General features: G+C 37.0%; 1 protein-coding gene across 1 annotated transcript in view; it reads left to right on the forward strand.

The window, feature by feature from the left end:
• Positions 1–17,179, forward strand: part of DTNBP1 (dystrobrevin binding protein 1) — a 132,462-nt gene that overhangs the window by 3,367 nt on the left and 111,916 nt on the right. The window contains exons 2-3 of the mRNA XM_047858121.1: positions 6,635–6,688; positions 7,930–7,980. Coding sequence (XP_047714077.1) covers positions 6,635–6,688; positions 7,930–7,980 — 105 coding nt within the window. The remainder of the gene's footprint in view (positions 1–6,634; positions 6,689–7,929; positions 7,981–17,179) is intronic.

The raw sequence follows: 17,179 nt of genomic DNA on the forward strand, positions 1-17,179 counted from the left end.
TTAGGACTAGAAGCCTCAGGACTGAAGTAATCGGGTGCACAGAACCCTCCAAGTACTGAAGATCAGATATACTGATGGTTTACAGCCACCTGTCACCGCCTGGCGTTTCCGGTTTGTGATGCTCTGGGTTCTTGTGAGTAGGAATAGAAACCTTGTACTGTTTCCCCCCTCAGAGGCCCCCACTGCCTCGCAGCCTTATTTCTCTGCTTCCCTCCTGTGGTATCAAAACCTGCTCAAAGGAGAGGATCTAATAATCTAACTCAGTGTCGTAAAATGGTGAGATTTTGCCTAAAATTTTGACTCTTCCAGGACTACTCACCTTTTAAATAAGCAGGATAAAAAAAAATCTCAATATTCAACCTGATTTAATAACTAGTGAGTTCCTACTAAGTGTCGGACAGTAGGTGATGCGCTCAAAAAGTGTCCTTTTGTCATGGCAGCTTTTTTCATTTCATTAAAAAAAAAAAAAGATTTAAGAGGCTACACGCTCAACTTTCTTTACTAATTAGTGTCTGTATCTTGGGCTAGATCCTGGGGCCACAAAGGCGACTGAAACAGTCTCTGCGCTCTGGATGCTGTAGACTGGGGCGGTGTCGTGGGAGCAGAAGGAACTGAGCATTAAAGATGCACATCTGGGGCGCCTGGCTGGCGGTGGAGCGTGCAGCACTCGATCTCGGGGTTGCAGCTTCGAGTCCCGCATTGGGTGTAGAGCTCACTTAAAAATAAAATCTTAAAAAAAAAAAAAGAAAAGAAAAAGATACAAGTGATACATGCGTGAGCCCAAAGGAAAAGAGTCATTAATTCAGATGCATTTACAGAAGGCTTCAAAGAGAAGGTGGCTCCTCGACTGGGCCTTGAAGAATGAGGAAGGATTGTACTGGCTTACGGTGAGGGCATTTCCAAGACGGAAGCAGTTGTGGGAGAGGAAGCTGGGAGGGAAGGTTAGTGACTAACCGAGGCTCTTCAAGTGCTCTGCTCAATTCACTCATTTATCAAATCCTCACTGAGCACTTAACTCTGTGACGGGCGCCATTCTGGAAGCCAGGGAGGTAGCAACAGAACATGGCAGGCAGCAAATAACGTCCCTGGGCTCATTCTATTCTGCCTCTAACGGGAGGCAGAATACTTAGAAGGTCCTAAGAGGTCTTGAACAGTAAAGCAGGCGAAGGGGCTCGGGGATGAGTCGGTTGCTACGTTGTACAGGGTGGCCCTCGCATATTTTTTACACCGACCGAGCCATTTGAAGGTTTTTGGGAGGAGGTAGTAGGAGTCTGCCCGTATTTCTGGAAGAAATTTGGGTGCGATGGGAGGGCTGGAGATGTGGAGCGGGGAGATTACTTGGGAGGCTGTAGCCGTGGGCCAGGGGAGAGATGATAAGTCCATGCTGGTAGGAATTTAACAAGCAAGGGGATGTGACAGGCCCCGGGTGGATGTGACAGGCCCCAATGGACGTGACAGGCCCCGGGTGGACGTGTAAACTGGGACATAGAGGAAGTGAAAAGGGTGGAGGAATATGGAGGGGGGTAGCTTTGAAGGGTCTTAGGTGAATGATGTCATTTACAAACAAAAAGGATTTTAGAATAGTTCTGAGAGAGAAGCAGTTGACCATGAATTTGTTGTGAGTTTGTTGAGAGGTAAGGTGCAGCCTGACATCCAAGAAGCAATTGGAAGTTTAAGAAACCCTGAGGAGGCAGGTCGGAACTGACACGGTGGATTTGGGGTTAATTAGGGAAGAGATAGTCTAAATCCCTCTCCCTTTCCTGGGTTTGTGCAGCTTTTGTGTGACTCTCTCAGGCTTCAGAGCTTAGGGGTCACGTGTACTTTTAAGTGTGATCCATGCTGTGTTTCCGTGATCTTGTTTTTTCTTTCTTTCTTTCTTTCTTTCTTTCTTTCTTTCTTTCTTTCTTTTGAGAGAAAAAAGTATGATAAACGTTAACGGGAAAATAGAATAGACTGGATTTGGATTTGCAAGCAGAATTTAAAGTCAGAATGATGGAGACGTGAACGTTAAAGGAATTGTACCTTAATGATAAAAATGTGCTCATTAATATGTTTTTGTGGTGTTTTACAGCAATCACGACAGCTGATGAGGTGAGCCAAGTAGGAAATTGAAGTGCAAATAAATGGAATGCCGTTAAGGTCACCCCGGGAGGCTGAGTTAGCTGGAGAAAGCACATTTTCTGCTCATCCTTCATCGTAGTGCTCCCTATATCACTCTGTTTATCTCCTTTTTAAACCTGTCTTGGGGGCCGTTTTGCTGATCACCTCCATTTCTTAATAAGAGGCCCCCATTTCTAATATTTTTCTGCCAAACTTAAAAAAAATAAGCGTGCTGGTCGCAAATCAAGTGAAGTCTTTAGAACAATCTAAAAATAAATTAACAGGGGCGCCTGGGTGGCTCAGTCGGTTAAGCGGCCGACTTCGGCTCAGGTCATGATCTTGCGGTCCGTGAGTTCGAGCCCCGCGTCGGGCTCTGTGCTGACCCCTCAGAGCCTGGAGCCTGTTTCAGATTCTGTGTCTCCCTCTCTATCTGACCCTCTCCCGTTCATGCTCTGTCTCTCTCTGTCTCAATAATAAATAAACGTTAAAAAAGAAAATAAAATAAAAATAAATTAACAAAGTGTCAGGGTAAATTTGAGGTTTGGTGCTTTGAACTCAAAAGTGTATATTAATTAGTTGCTTTTGGTAGAAGACCATTGTCAGGTCTAAATTGATAATAGCCACATAGCAGCACTAATGTCTTCCTGGGGACAGTGTGGGATTAGGAAGAAGATTGGGAATGGTGGGGAAGCCTTTTATAGGAATCTCTACTTTATTTCACCTTGACCCAATAACGTACTTAGTTTCTTACCTTTGTTGGTGGAGATCATTTTTATTATACTTTTCATTTGAGTTAGCTCTGTTTACAGAATGCTGCCAAAGTCATATTTGGAATTTTATTTAATTCCTGTGGCAAATTATTGTGGTCAATATAATACTACCGTTTTACATATGAGGAAACCGGGGTATTACACCTGGCTCAGTATTTCCTTCTTAGTGTGTCATAACATTGTGGGACATTAAATAGTTTTTATTAGTGGGTTGTTCCCAGCACAGAATCACCGTGGGAAGCTTTAAGGAGAATCATTGCACAATAAAAACAGTAAGCTACCTTTAGTTGAATTCTGGGCTTTGAGGATGTATTTCAGAAAGGAATGTTTTGCTTTTTTTGTCACTTGTTAAATATACCTGTCCTTAAACATATGTGTATAGATATATATAGATATATATAGATATCTATAGATCTATATATAGATATAGATCTATATATCTATAGATATATAGATATATCTATCTATATAGATCTATAGATATCTATATATATCTATCTATATACACACATATGTATACATATACACACACAAACTCACCTGACCTTATTTTTTCTCAACTTAAAGTAAGAATAATAGTCATTGTAACCCTTTATGTGTTCCTCTCCTCAGCTTTCTTCACTGTTTTCATCTCCTTAGAGCTACTTTGTTTTCTCCATCAGTTTCTGTTCTGAATTTTGGCACACATGATTTATGTGGAGACAGCATGATGAGAAAAGAGTATCTAAAAGACTGTTTATTACAAAAATGTTTTTATAAAATTTCAGACATAAAAAACTGGAATAACACAGTGAACCCCATAAATCCATTATTCAGATTCAACAGTTGTCAACTATTGCCACATTTGCTTTGCCTCTCCCACAGTTATAAAATAAATCTTAGATTTGTCTGCTACATCTCTCCTACATCAGTTTGCATCTCTAAAAAAAAGTACAGGGGTGCCTGGGTGACTCAGTCTGTTGGGTGTCTGACTTCGGCTCAGGTCATGATCTCGTGGTAAGTGATTTCGAGCCCTGCATTGGGCTCTGTACTGACAGCTTAGAGCCTGGGTCCTGCTTTGGATTCTGTGTCTCCCTCTCCCCCTTTAGATTCTGCCCCTCCCACGCTCATGCTCTTTCTCTCTCTTAAAAAATAAATAAACATTAAATTAAAAAAATACAGACATTACATACATTCAGTGCCAACGTCATACTCAACTGAATTAACACTGATTCTTTGATATTATCAATTATCCAGTCCATAATCAAATTTCCTGGTTCTTAGAAATGTCTTTTTATAGTTGATTTGTTCAACTCCAGATCAAATAAGTTCCACACATTACGTTTGGTTAAGGTCCAATTTTAAAGCAGATGCTTGTTAAGGAGCCACACGGAGAAGCCCTTACTGACCCAGCGATTTTGTTTTCAGCTGCCTGTAACATTCATTCTTTCTCTCTTATTCTAAACTAATTTTTTGTTTTTGTTTTTTTGGGGGCGTGCGGAGGAGCACCCCAAATTTGATATAATTGAGAAAGTATAAGTTTATATCAGAAACAAATATTTGAGGAATGCCTGGGTGGCTCAGTCGGTTAAGCGTCCCACTTCAGCTCAGGTCATGATCTTACAGCTCATGGGTTTGAACCCGTGTTGGGCTCTGTGCTGACAGCTCAGGGCCTGGAGCCTGCTTTGGATTCTGTGTCTCCCTCTCTCTCTGCCTCCCCCCCACTCATGGTCTGTCTCTCACAAATAAATAAACATTAAAAAAATTTTTAAAAATATTTTGAAATATCAACCTCCACATTTGCTAGACCATATAATAAGAATGGTCCAAAAAGGATCTTAACGGTTCCCTTGCAATATCCTTGTCCACCTAACTGTATGCAATTGTCCTGAATCCCCAAAAATAATACCAGAATCTTTGTGAGCATAATGTCCTGCTGTGTATCACCATCCTAGTATAATTCTACCTGGGATGTACAGCTAAGCGCCTTTCTCAAATTTTGGAGTGGAGGGGATAGAGGGTAACTGTCAGAAAAGCTTTTCCTAGGTGTTGCTTAATCTTAGTCTAAACTGGATTTACCAGTTGCCAAAGTAAGCTTGGAAATTGATATTATTTCTGTAGGACAGTTTAGACTTTTTACATACAGCTCCCTAGACTCATCTGGGGAGATATATACAAATGAGTTTTCAGTTAAAGAGATGGCAGAGTCTCTTTAACAATGTGGAAAGTTCATCTCATTATCTTACTTTTTGAGAAACAACAGAGTAATGTAAACATTTCTTGTATGAAATTGGCATTCCAGTTTGTTTAAAAAAAATAAAGGCCCTTTCTGGTACTTAGCTGGGCATTATTGACAAAGCTCTAGTCCTGTGTCAGGACTCGGACATGTGGTGGTGAACTACACAGGGTTGGGGCATTCATAGGAGAGCCAGCTTGTACATTAGGGCAGTTTCTGGCTGAGAGCAGTAAAGTCCATAGAGGAAGGCGCACTTATTTCTGGTTTTACTAAAGACTTTTTAGGGGCTAGTGGTGGTACTGTGGTCTGTGTTTCACACTCTATTTAGAAATGAGTATTTGTTGAAGTATGCACATTAAGAAGAACATTTATAGCAATATCGCATTTTATATGAGAGTCGCTCATGATTTAGTAGTCCCTTTTTGGCAACCTCTATTGTATAGTACAGAGCCGACAGCCAAAAGAAGGTGAAAGCGGGCCAGTGAGGCAAAAATAAATTGTACAAAGTCTGTGTATTATGTAGAGAGGCGAACCTATTTATTCTGTGCATTTTCTGGCCCCTTATCTGTTTTCTAGCCCGGTAATTTAAAACAAATAGTAGGGAGCCTGAGTGGCTCAGTCAGTTAAGCGTCTTGATATCAGCATGATCTTGATATCATGATCTCACGGGTTCGTGAGTTCCAGCCTTGCGTTGGGCTCCATGCTGACAGCACAGAGCCTGCTTGGGATTCTCTCTCTCTGCCCCTCCCCCCCCCCCATATAAGTAAGTAAATTTTTTTAAAAAGTAAAAAAGCAGATAGGGAGGGAGGAGGCTGCAATAGTTAAGTAGCCAGCAGAAGCAGGAAGTTATCACAGATAACCAAATGACCAGTGTTGGAGATAGAGCGCTTAAATTTAGAAAAAACAGACACAGGATCCCAAACAAACTCAGATCCCCGTAGATTGGTCTCACGTTGGCAAGCGAAGAGCTATTCCTCGCTCGGAAACGTCTGAGGAGATGGCTGTTTCGCCACAAAACGTAATCGATTGTATTCATAAAAATGACCTGGAGTTAGCAGAACATGTTAAATAGAGTGTATCGAGTCCTCTTTCATGAGAAAGGTTTGTAATATACTTTAGAAAGCTTTTTATCAATGTGTAAAATTTCACAAAATGTCGGTACTTAAAGAGCTTTGAGTGCCCGGTTATAGTATCTACTTAATAAAACGTGCTGCTTTGATAATCTTTGTTACCTACCAAATTCACCTGTGTGAACTGCTGCTTTTTCTAATGATGCCAGCTAAGTGACATTTCTCTAGTCTGATCACACTTCGGGATTGTTTCTAAAAAAGGGATTGGGGCAAGAACAAATATAAAGGTGCTTGCTATAGATACTCTGTTTTGGGTGTGTTACAGTAAACACTCAAGTAGTTGTCTGTAGAGGTGCTTAATTCTTGTCAAGAAATTATTAGCTTATCTGACCTCAAATTATAACAACTGTGAAATTTATGGTTGAAAAGAAATCTCTTAACCTGTAAAGATGTGATATTTTCTACTTGTTGAATTATAGGCTGAAGACTTTAAGTGACAAGTCAAGAGAAGCTAAAGTAAAAAGCAAACCAAGGTAAGCCTGTGCTAAGATTTAATTTCCTGTGATGTAAATTTCATACGACAACGTTGGGGCTCTAGTTGTAATAGTATTGTTACTTTAATGAATTTTGCATTTGTTGAGCACATTTGACTGCAATCTGATTATTTATAATTTTGTTAACACTGGAAAGTTTTCTGATAAAATTGTAAAATGGTTGAGGAAGTGGTGAGGTGTAGTTGTATTATTCTAGGACAACCAGTGGTTATTTTATTGTTTGATCACAAGTAATCATTTCTGTATATTGAACACAAAGTAAAAGTCCTGCGTTATCGAGAAGCAGATTAATAATGAAACCATACTTGGCAAGGGAGCCTCGTTAGCTGTGTCACTTGACATGTGTGAAAACCAGTGTTGTGCAACTTTTTCATTTTTTTTAAATAAGTGAAGCATGACCAAATTTCACTTTCAACCTAGTGATTATGAGCTTTTTATTTTTTAAATTATTTTTTAATACTTATTCATTTTTGAGAGACAGAGTGTGAGTAGGGGAGGGGCAGAGAGAGAGGGAGACCCAGAATCTGAAGCAGGCTCCAGGCCCTGAGCTGTCAGTACAGAGCCCTACGTGGGGCTTGAACCTGTGAACTGGGAGATTGTGACCTGAGCCAAAGTCGGACACTTAACTGGCTGAGCCACCCAGGTGCCCCGAGATTATGAGCTTTAAAAAAAAAAAAATTTTATCATGTAGCATTTTATTAAAGTGTTCATTGTATTATGTGCTAAGAAAGATCTGTAGGGCAAAGTGATGGATGATAGTACATTATAGTATTTTATTTTATTTTTTTATTTTATTGCATTTTGTTTTATTTTATTTATATTATTTTATTTTTTTCCTAAATGTTTATTTTTGCGAGAGAGTGTGAGCATGAGCGGGGGAGGGGCAGAGAGAGAGGGGGACAGAGGATCTGAAGCAGCCTCTGCTGTCAGCAGGGAGCCTGATGTGGGGCTCAAACTCACGAACCCTGAGATCGTGACCTGAGCTGAAGTCAGATGCTCAACAGACTGAGCCACCCAGGTGCCCCTACAGTATTTTAATTGTGAAATAAAGTAGTACATTTCTCTAAAAGTTTAGGTAAACTGTCATTAGTAATTTAAAAGTATTTCACATCATAATTATAATGTCAAAATTCTCATATAGGTTTTTGGTTTTGTTTTTATTTTTAGTCGGCCTAAATCAGAAAGAATTTTAATAAAATAAGTGGGGTTTTTTTTGGCAGGACTGTTCCATATTTGCCAAAGTACTCTGCTGGACTAGAATTACTTAGCAGGTAAGTGTTTTCATTTAAATAACAAGATTATGCTTCTGACTGTTGCCTAAAAATATTTTATAATTTTATAAATAGAAAATGTAAAACAACTAAATCTTACCCAAACATAGTGATTAGAAATTACTTACTTGTTCATTTCCCTGAAGGGTTTTTACTTTTCATTGATTAGTGCAAAGGCCATTCAGACTTTGAGCAGATTGATCACTATTATCTTTGCTCATCAATACTTTATTATGTGTATTTATTATGTTTCTGGTTTTTCTTTTGTAAGAACATTGATTTTGAATCTGAGTCTTTGATACTTCTTTTACTTTGATTTTTAATTTTACACCATTTCTTCTCGACTCCTCTCCTGTTGGCATGCAGATTAATATTAAAAGGCATGATTTTCTTAGATATGGCAACAAAAGCATAAACAACAGAAGAAAAAAATAGGTAAATTGGACTTAGACACATTAAAAACCTCTGTACTTCAAAGAACCCATCAAGTAAGTGGAACAGTCCACAGAATGAGAGAAATATTTGCAACTCATATATCGGAGGGATTTGAATCTAGAGTATACAAGGAACTGTGATAACTCAATGATAAAAAAAACAACCCAACGAAGGAGAGGCAAAGGACTTGAGTAGATAGTTGTCCAGAGAAGATATAAATGGCCAATAGTCACATGAAAAGATGCTCAGCGTCATTTGTGATGCTCGTCAAGACCACAGTGAGATACCACCTCACACCCACTAGCATGGCCGTCATCAGAAAGGCGCTAGCAAGTGTCGATAAGGATGTGGAGAAATAGAACTCCTTGCACTGCCGGTAGGAATGGAAAAAATGGTGCAGCTCCTGTGGAAAATGGTTGGGTAGTTTCTTTAAAAAGTTAATCATAGAATTACCATGTGGCCTGGCAGTTTCACACCAAGAGAATTGAAAACTCACGTCTGCATAAAAGTGTGTACACAAATGTACTTAGCAGTGTTATTCGTAAAGCAGAACTAAGCAGCCTAAAAGTGGAAACAACACGGATGTTCATCGACTGGTGAGTGTATATTCAGCCACAGAAAGTAGTGGAGTGCTGATACAGGCCACAGCCTGGGTGAGACCCAAAAACATTATGTTAAGCAAGAGGAACCAACACAAAAGTCATGTATTACATGATTCCATTTGTATATAAAATGTCCAGAAGAGGCAGATCCATAGAGACGGATAGATTAGTGGTTGTCAAGGATTGGTGGTGGGGGAGAGGGGAGTGAGTAGTGGCTACTAATGAGAGTGGGGTTTCTGTTTGGGGTGACGAAAATGATTTGGAATTAGACGGTAGTGACAGTTGCCCAACTCCGTGAATATGCTAAAAACTACTGATTGATATACTTTAACAGACTGAGCCACCCAGGCGCCCATGAATTATATACTTTAAAAGGATGTATTTTATGGTATGTGAATTACTTCAATATAGGTGTTACAAAAATAAATATATAGTTTATGTTATGTGCAGTTCTGAACTTAATAACGTGTCCTCTGACAGATACGTGGTAACGACGTGCAGTGTGAGATCTCCTCCTCCTGATGTGCGTTTATTATGACACAGTCCCCTTTGCCTACATTTTGCTTTCTCTTTTCTGGTTCTTTAGTGGGTTTCTTTTTATGGTTGCTAAATCTAGAGATTTTTTTCTTTTCTCAAAAGTGCTTGACTTGATATTAACTTCTTTGGTTTTGTTGAGTGAAGAGCGTAAGTGAACATGAAAGAAGGTGTCGTAAAAATTAATCAGTGGTGTATTGCTTACATTTTATTCCTATTTTTTTTTAATTGAGTGATTTAGTTGAATGAACCTCATTGAAAGATTTATTTTAGAAGTGTAGACTTATGTGTGTGGTAGATTTTTGGAGTGGAGTGTGTCTTGGGGCTTAATACGAAAATTTACAACCATAGGAAGATGCCTCTAATGTGTTCATTCAGTGCTTTGAAACACAGTCTTTTCTCTTCGGAACTAATAGGAAGTGGAGGAAAGACCATTTTAAATGGCAGATCTCTGTATTACAAATTTTTAACTGTTAAAAACTAATAAAATACACATAACAAAATTTACCATCTTAACCGTTTGTAAGTGTGCAACTCAATAGTGTTAAGTACATTCACATTGTTATGCATCCAGTCTTCAAAACTTTCCATCTTGCAAAACTGAAACTCTTTGCCCATTAAACAGTTCCCCGTTGCCCCCTTCCCTGTCTCTGGTGACCGTCATTTGACTTTCTTTTTCTATGAATTTGACTACTCTAGGTACCTCATAGAAGTGAACCCATATAGTATTTGTCTTTTTGTGACTGGCTTATTACACTTAGCTTACTGTTTTCAAGATTTATCCATGCTCAAGCATATGTCAGAATTTTCTTTTCAAGGCTGATTAAGGTTTCATTATCCATTTTTGTTTATCCATATTTTTTTTGTTTATCCATTCATCTGTTAATGAACACTTAGGCTGCTTCCACCTTTTAGCTATTGTGAGTAAGGCTGCTATGAACAGGAGTGTGCAAGTCTCTCTTCAAGACCCTTTCAGGTTTTTTGGGTATATACTCAGTTGCTGGATCATGTGGTCATTCAATTTTTAAGTTTTTGAAGAGCCACTCTACCATTTAGATAGCAGCCACATGATTTTACATTCTCACTGGCTATACACAGCACTCCCATTTATCCATAGCTTCAGCAAAACTTGTTATTTTCTGTTTTGGTGTTTTGTTTTATTTTGTTTTGTTTTACAATAGTCATTCTAATTGGTGTGAAGTGGTATGTCATTGTGGTGTTGATTTGTATTTCCCTAATGACTGATGATTGTGAGCATCTTTTCATGTGCTTATTGGGTTGTTATCTTTAGAAACATGTCTATTCAAGCCTTTTGCCCATTTTTGGATAGGGTGGTTTTTTGTGATTGAGTTTTAGGAGTTCTGTATGTGTCTGGTTATTAATCTCACATCAGATACGTGATTTGCAAATATTTTCTCCCATCCTGTGGGTTGCCTTTTTACTCTGTGTTCTTTGATGCACAAAGTCTTTTAATTTTGATGAAGTCCAGTTTGTCTGTTTTTTGTGCCTGTGGTGTCCTCTCCAAGATATCATTGCCAAATCCCATGTCATGAAGCTTTTCCTATGTTTTTTTTCTAAGACTTTTATAGTTTTAATACTTATGTTTGGATTTTTGATCCATATCGTTTACTTTTGTACCTGATGTTAAGTAAGGGCCCAACTTCATTATTTAACATGTGGATATCCAGTTTTCCCAGCTCCATTTGTTGAAAAGACTATCCTTTCCCCATTGCGTGGTCTTGCAAAGCTTGTTGAAAATTATTTGACCATGTATGTGAGAGTTTCTTTCTGGGTTATTTCACTGGTCTAGATTTCTGTTTTTGTAACAGTGGCACACTGTTTTGATTGCTGTAGCTTTGCAGTTTTTTTTAAAGTTTATTTGAGAGAGAGAGAGAGAGAGAGAGAGATAGCATGAGTGAGGAAGGGACAGAGAGAGATAGAATCCCAAGCAGGCTCCATGCTGTCAGTGCAGAGCCTAATGCAGGGCTTGATCCTATGAACCATGAGATCATGACCTGAGCTGAAATCAAGAGTCAAATGCTTAACTAAACTGAACCACCCAGGTACCCCTATAGTAAGTTTTGAAATCAGGAAGTATGAGTCCTCCAACTTTGTTCTTCTTATCAAGGTTGTTTTGGCTATTCAGGGTCCCTTGACATTCCAAATGAATTTTATGATAGATTTTTTTCTGCTTCTACAAAAAATGTCATTGGGATTTCGATAGAGATGGCCTTAAATATTAATCGATTACTTTCTGTTATTATTGACAACATCTTAATGATATTAGTCTTCCAGTCCATGAACCTGGGATATTTTTCCAACAATTTATGACTTCTTTAATTTCTTTGAGAAGTGTTTTGTAGTTTTCATTGTACTAGTCTTTGATCATCTTTGTTAAATCCTAAATTTTTTAATGTTATCATAAATGGAATTTTTAAATTTCTTTTTTGAATTTTCATTTTCAGTATATAGAAATGCAACTGACTTTGTGCATTGATTTTATATTCTGATACTTTGCTGAATTTGTTTATTCTAAAAGGGTTTGTTTTTGTGGAGTCCCTAGGCTTTTCTACATTTAAGATTATATCATCAGCAAACATAATTTTACTTCTTTCCTTCCAGTTTGGTGTCTTTTATTTGTTTTTCTTGCCTAATTGCTCTGGCTAGATCTTCCAGTACTATGTTGAATAGAATTAGCAAAAGCAGTCATTTTTGTCTTTTTTGTGGTCTTAGAAGAGAAGCTTTCAATCTTTTGCCATCAACTATGATGATAGCTGTGGGTTTTTCATATATGGTTTTATTATGTTACATAGTTTCCTTTTATTCCGTGTTTTTTGAGTTTTTATCATGAAAGTGTATTGACTTTTGTCAAATGCTTTTTCAACATCAGTTGAAGTTATGTATTTATTCCCTTTGATTTTATTACTGTGGCATATTACATTGATTGGTTTCCATATGTGGAACCATTCTTGAATTCTAGGAAAAAAATCCCAATAGGTCATGGCATATAATCCTTTCAGTATGCTCCTGAATTCACTTTGCATCACTGTTTATATAGGATATGTTGTTTTATTGTAGTGTCTTTGTCTGGCTTAGGTATCAGGATAATGCTGGCCTTACAATTAGGGAGTGTTCCCTCCTGTTCAGTTTTTTGGAAGAGTTTCAGATGGTTTGGTGTTTTTTAAATGTGGGGCAGAATTCATCAGTGAAATCATCAGGACCCAGGCTTTTCTTTTTTGGGGAGGTTTAAAACATTTTTTTCCCAGTTTTATTGAGATACAATTAGATATGTCGCTGTATAAGATTAAAGTGTACAGTATGGTGGTTTGACTTCCGTGTATTGTGAAATGATCACAACAACGAGTTAACATCCATCATCTCAGAGAGATAAAACAAAAAAGCAAAAAAATAAAAATTTTTCCTGTGATGAGAACTCTTAACTTTCGTATGTGTTATATGTTAGTATTACTATACACATCATGTTGTATGGTACATTGTAGTAGGAGTTTATACTTTCTGACCACCTTTCTCCAATTCCTTCCTCTTCCGCTCTGCCTCTGGTAGCCACAAATCTGATCTCTCTTGGTTCGGATTTTTTTTTTTTTATTCTGCATGTAAGTGAGATTGCACGATTATTTGTCTGATTTATTTCACTTTGGTTAGCATAACGGCCTCAGAGTCCATTCATGTTGTCACAAATGGCAGGTTTTCCTCGTTTTTTTAATGGCCGAATAATATTCCGTTGTATATACTCTGTATATATATATACACATATATATATATATGCATCACTCACCCATCAGTGGATGCCTAGGCTGTTTCCATGTTTTCACTATTGTAAATAATGCCACTATCAACAGGGGGGGTGTAGATATCTTTTTGAGTTAGTGTTGTTTCCTTTGGGTAAATACCCAGAACTGGTGGGATTACTGGATCGTGTGGTATTTCTGTTTTTAATTTTTTAAGGATCCTTTGTTATGTTTTCCATAGTGGCTATACCTGTTTACAGTCCCTCCAACGGTGCAACCGAGGGTTCCTCTTTCTCAACGTCCTCACCAGAATTTGTTGTATCTTTTTGATGATAGCCATTCTAACAGGTGGAAGGTGGTAGTTCCTTGTGGTTTTGATTTGTGTAATAATTAGTGATGTTGAGCATCTTTTCATATACCTGTTAGCCATTCATATATCTCTGGAAAAATGTCTAGTAACATCTTTTGTACATTTAAAAAATTACATTATTTGGGGTTTTTTGGGTATTGAGTTGTATGTGTTCCTTATATATTTTAGATATTAATCTTTTATCAGATACATGGTTTGGAAATTTTTTTTTCCCTTTAGGCTGTCTTTTGACTTTGTTATTTCTTCTGCTCTTCAGAAGCTCTTTATTTTGATATATTCCCACTGCTTTTTGTTGCTTGTACTTTAGGTTTGATAGCCAAAAAACCATTGCCAAGACCCATGTCATGGAACTTTTTACCTGTGTTTTCTTCCAGGAGTTTCATGGTTTCATGTCTTACATTTAAGTCTTTAATCCATTTTGAGTTAATTTTTGTGAGAGTATAAGTTAGGGGTATAGTTTCATTATTTTACATGTGAATATCCCATTTTCCTAGGACCGTTTATTGAAGAGACTGTCTTTTCCATTGAGTATTCTTAGCTCACTTGTCAAATATTAGTTGACCATGTGTGCTTGGGGTTATTTCTGGACTTTCTATTCTGTTCCATTGATCTATTTGTTTTTAGGCCAGTTCCAGACTGTTTTGATTACTGTTTTGATTACTGTGATGCCTCTTTATTCTTGTTTCTTAGGTTGCTTTGGTTATTTGGTGTCTTTGTGGTTCCATATAAATTTTAGGATTGCTTTTTCTACTTAAAAAAAAATGTCATTGGAATCTTGATAGGGATTGCATTAATCTATGGATAGCTTTTGGTAGTATTGACATTTTAACAGTATTTTCCCAGTCTATGAACATGGGATACCTTTCCATTTATTTTCATCTTTGATTTCTTACATCATTACCTTATACCTTTCAGAGTAGAGATCTTTCCCCTTCATGGTTAAGTTTATTCCCAACTATTTTATTGTTTCTGTTGCTATTGTAAATGAGATCATTTTATTTTTCAGATGATTTGTTGTTAGTGTATAGAAACGCTACTGATTTTTGTATGTTAATTTTGCATCCTGCAGTTTTATTGAGTTTGTTGGTTAGATCTAATAGGTTTTTTTTGATGGAGTCTTTAGGATTTTCTATATATAAAATTATGTCATTTACAAATAGAGACAACTCTACTTATTCCTTTCCAATTCTGATGCCTTGTGTTTCATTCCTGATTGTTCTGGCAAGGACTTCTAGTACTGTGTTGAATAGGAATGGTGAGAGTGGGAGCCCTCGTTCCTGATCTTAGAGGAAAACTTACAGCCTATCATCACTGAGTATGATGTTAGCTGTGAGTTTATATATGGCTTTTATTATGTTGAGTTACATTCCTTTTATACATAATTTGTTAATAGTTTTTATCATGAACAGATGCTGAATTTTATCAAATGCTTTTTCTGCATCTATCGAGATGATCTTATGATATTTTTTCAGTTCTATTAATGTGCTATATCACATTGATTAGTAGAGGTTGAACCATCTTTTTATCCCAGGTGTAAATCCTACTTGATCATGGTGAATGATTATTTTAATGTACTGCTGAATTCGACTTGCTGGTATTTTACTGAGTTTTTACATCCATCTATTCATCAGGGATATTGGTCTGTAGTTTTCTTTTCTGATAGTGTCCTTTTCTGGCTTTGGTTTCAGGGTACTGCTAGCCTCTTCAAATGAGTTTGGGAGCATTCCTTTTCAGTTTTTTTTGGAAGAGTTTGAAAAGGATTGGCATTGATTCTTCTTTTCAAGAAGAAACATTTCATGTTTAGTAAAATTCACCAGTGTAGCCATTTCATGCTGGGCTTTTCCTTCATTGGGAGATTTTTGATTACTGATTCAATCTTCTTACTAGTAATTGCTATTCAAACTTCTCTGTTTCTTCCTGATTCCATTATGGTAGTTTGTATGTTTCTTTTTTTTAAGTTTTTTTTTTTTTTTAATGTTTATTTTTGAGAGAGACGAGATGGAGCGTGAGTGGGGGAGGGTCAGAGAGAGAGGGAGACACAGAATCTGAAACAGGCTCCAGGCTCTGAGCTGTCAGCACAGAGCCCGATGCGGGGCTTGAACTCACGGACTGTGAGATCATGACTTGAGCTGAAGTCGGATGCCCAACCGACTAAGCCACCCAAGTGCCCCAGTTTGTATGTTTCTAAGACTTTTTCCATTTCTTCTCGGTTGTCCGGTTTGTTGGTGTATAGTTGTTCATAGTACCCTCTTATGATCCTTTGTATTTCTGTGGTGTCAAATGTAATGTCTCCTCTTTCATTTATAGTTTTGTGGGTTTGGGTCCTCTGTCATTTTTCCATGGTTAGTTAGTCTAGGCTAAAGTTTTGTCAATTTTGTCTTTCCAAAGAATCAACTCTTAGGTTGGTTAATCTTTTTTATTGTTTTTCTGTTCTCTATTTCATTTATTTTTTCTCTAATCTTTATAATTTCCTTCCTTCTGCTAACTTCGGGTCCTTTCGTTTTTCTGGTTTCTTAAAGTGTAGAAACTTAGGTTGTTTATTTGAGATCTTTTTTTTAATGTAGGCATTTGTTATGAACTTTCCTCTTAGAACTGTATCCCATAAGTTTTAGTATGTTATACTTCCATTTTCATTTGTTTCAAGATACATTTTTATTTCCTGTTTAATGTCTTCTTTGATTTATTGATTGTTCAGGAGTGAGATTTTCAGTGACTGATGCAGTCTTCCTTACTAATTATGGGTCTTTTCAGATTTTCTGTTTCTTTGGGATTCAGTCTTGGTAGGTTTTATGTTTCTAGGAATTTGTCCATTACATCTGGGTTATCCAATTTGTCGGCATACAGTCACTCATAGTACTCTCCTATAATCCTTTTTTATTTCTGTAAAATTGATAATTTCCCACTTTTCTTTCTAATTTTGAGTCTTCTTTTTTTTCCCCTAGTCCACTTAAAGATTTAATTTTGTGAATCTTTCTAAAGAACCAATTTTTTATTTCACTGATTTTTCTCAATATTTTTGTTCACTATTTTATTTATCTGCCCTAATGTTTACTTTTTCTTCCTTCTGGTAGCTTGGGTTCAGTTTATTTTTTTTCTACTTCCTTAAGTTGTGAAGTCAGGCTGTTGATTTGAGATCTTCCTTCCTTTTTAATGTAAGCATTTATAGCTATAAATTTCACTCTTAGACCTGTTTTTCTTGAGTCCTTAAGTTTTGGTATATTGTAGTTTTATTTTCATTCATCTCTTAATACAGTCTGATTTATGATTTTTTTTTTCTTTGACCCATTGGTTATTTAAAAGTTTTAATTTCCACAAATTTGTGAATTTTTCAGTTTTCCTTTCGTTCCTTTTTGATTTCAAACTTCATCCCATTGTGGTCAGAAAAGATACATTGTGTGATATCTATGTCTTTTTTTGTTTTAAAAAAGTGTATATATATACATACACTTATATATATATATGTATATATGTATACATATGTGTATATGTATGTATATATATATATGTAT

This window comes from Prionailurus viverrinus, chromosome B2, assembly GCF_022837055.1.
Source record: "Prionailurus viverrinus isolate Anna chromosome B2, UM_Priviv_1.0, whole genome shotgun sequence".
Lineage (NCBI taxonomy): Eukaryota > Metazoa > Chordata > Mammalia > Carnivora > Felidae > Prionailurus > Prionailurus viverrinus.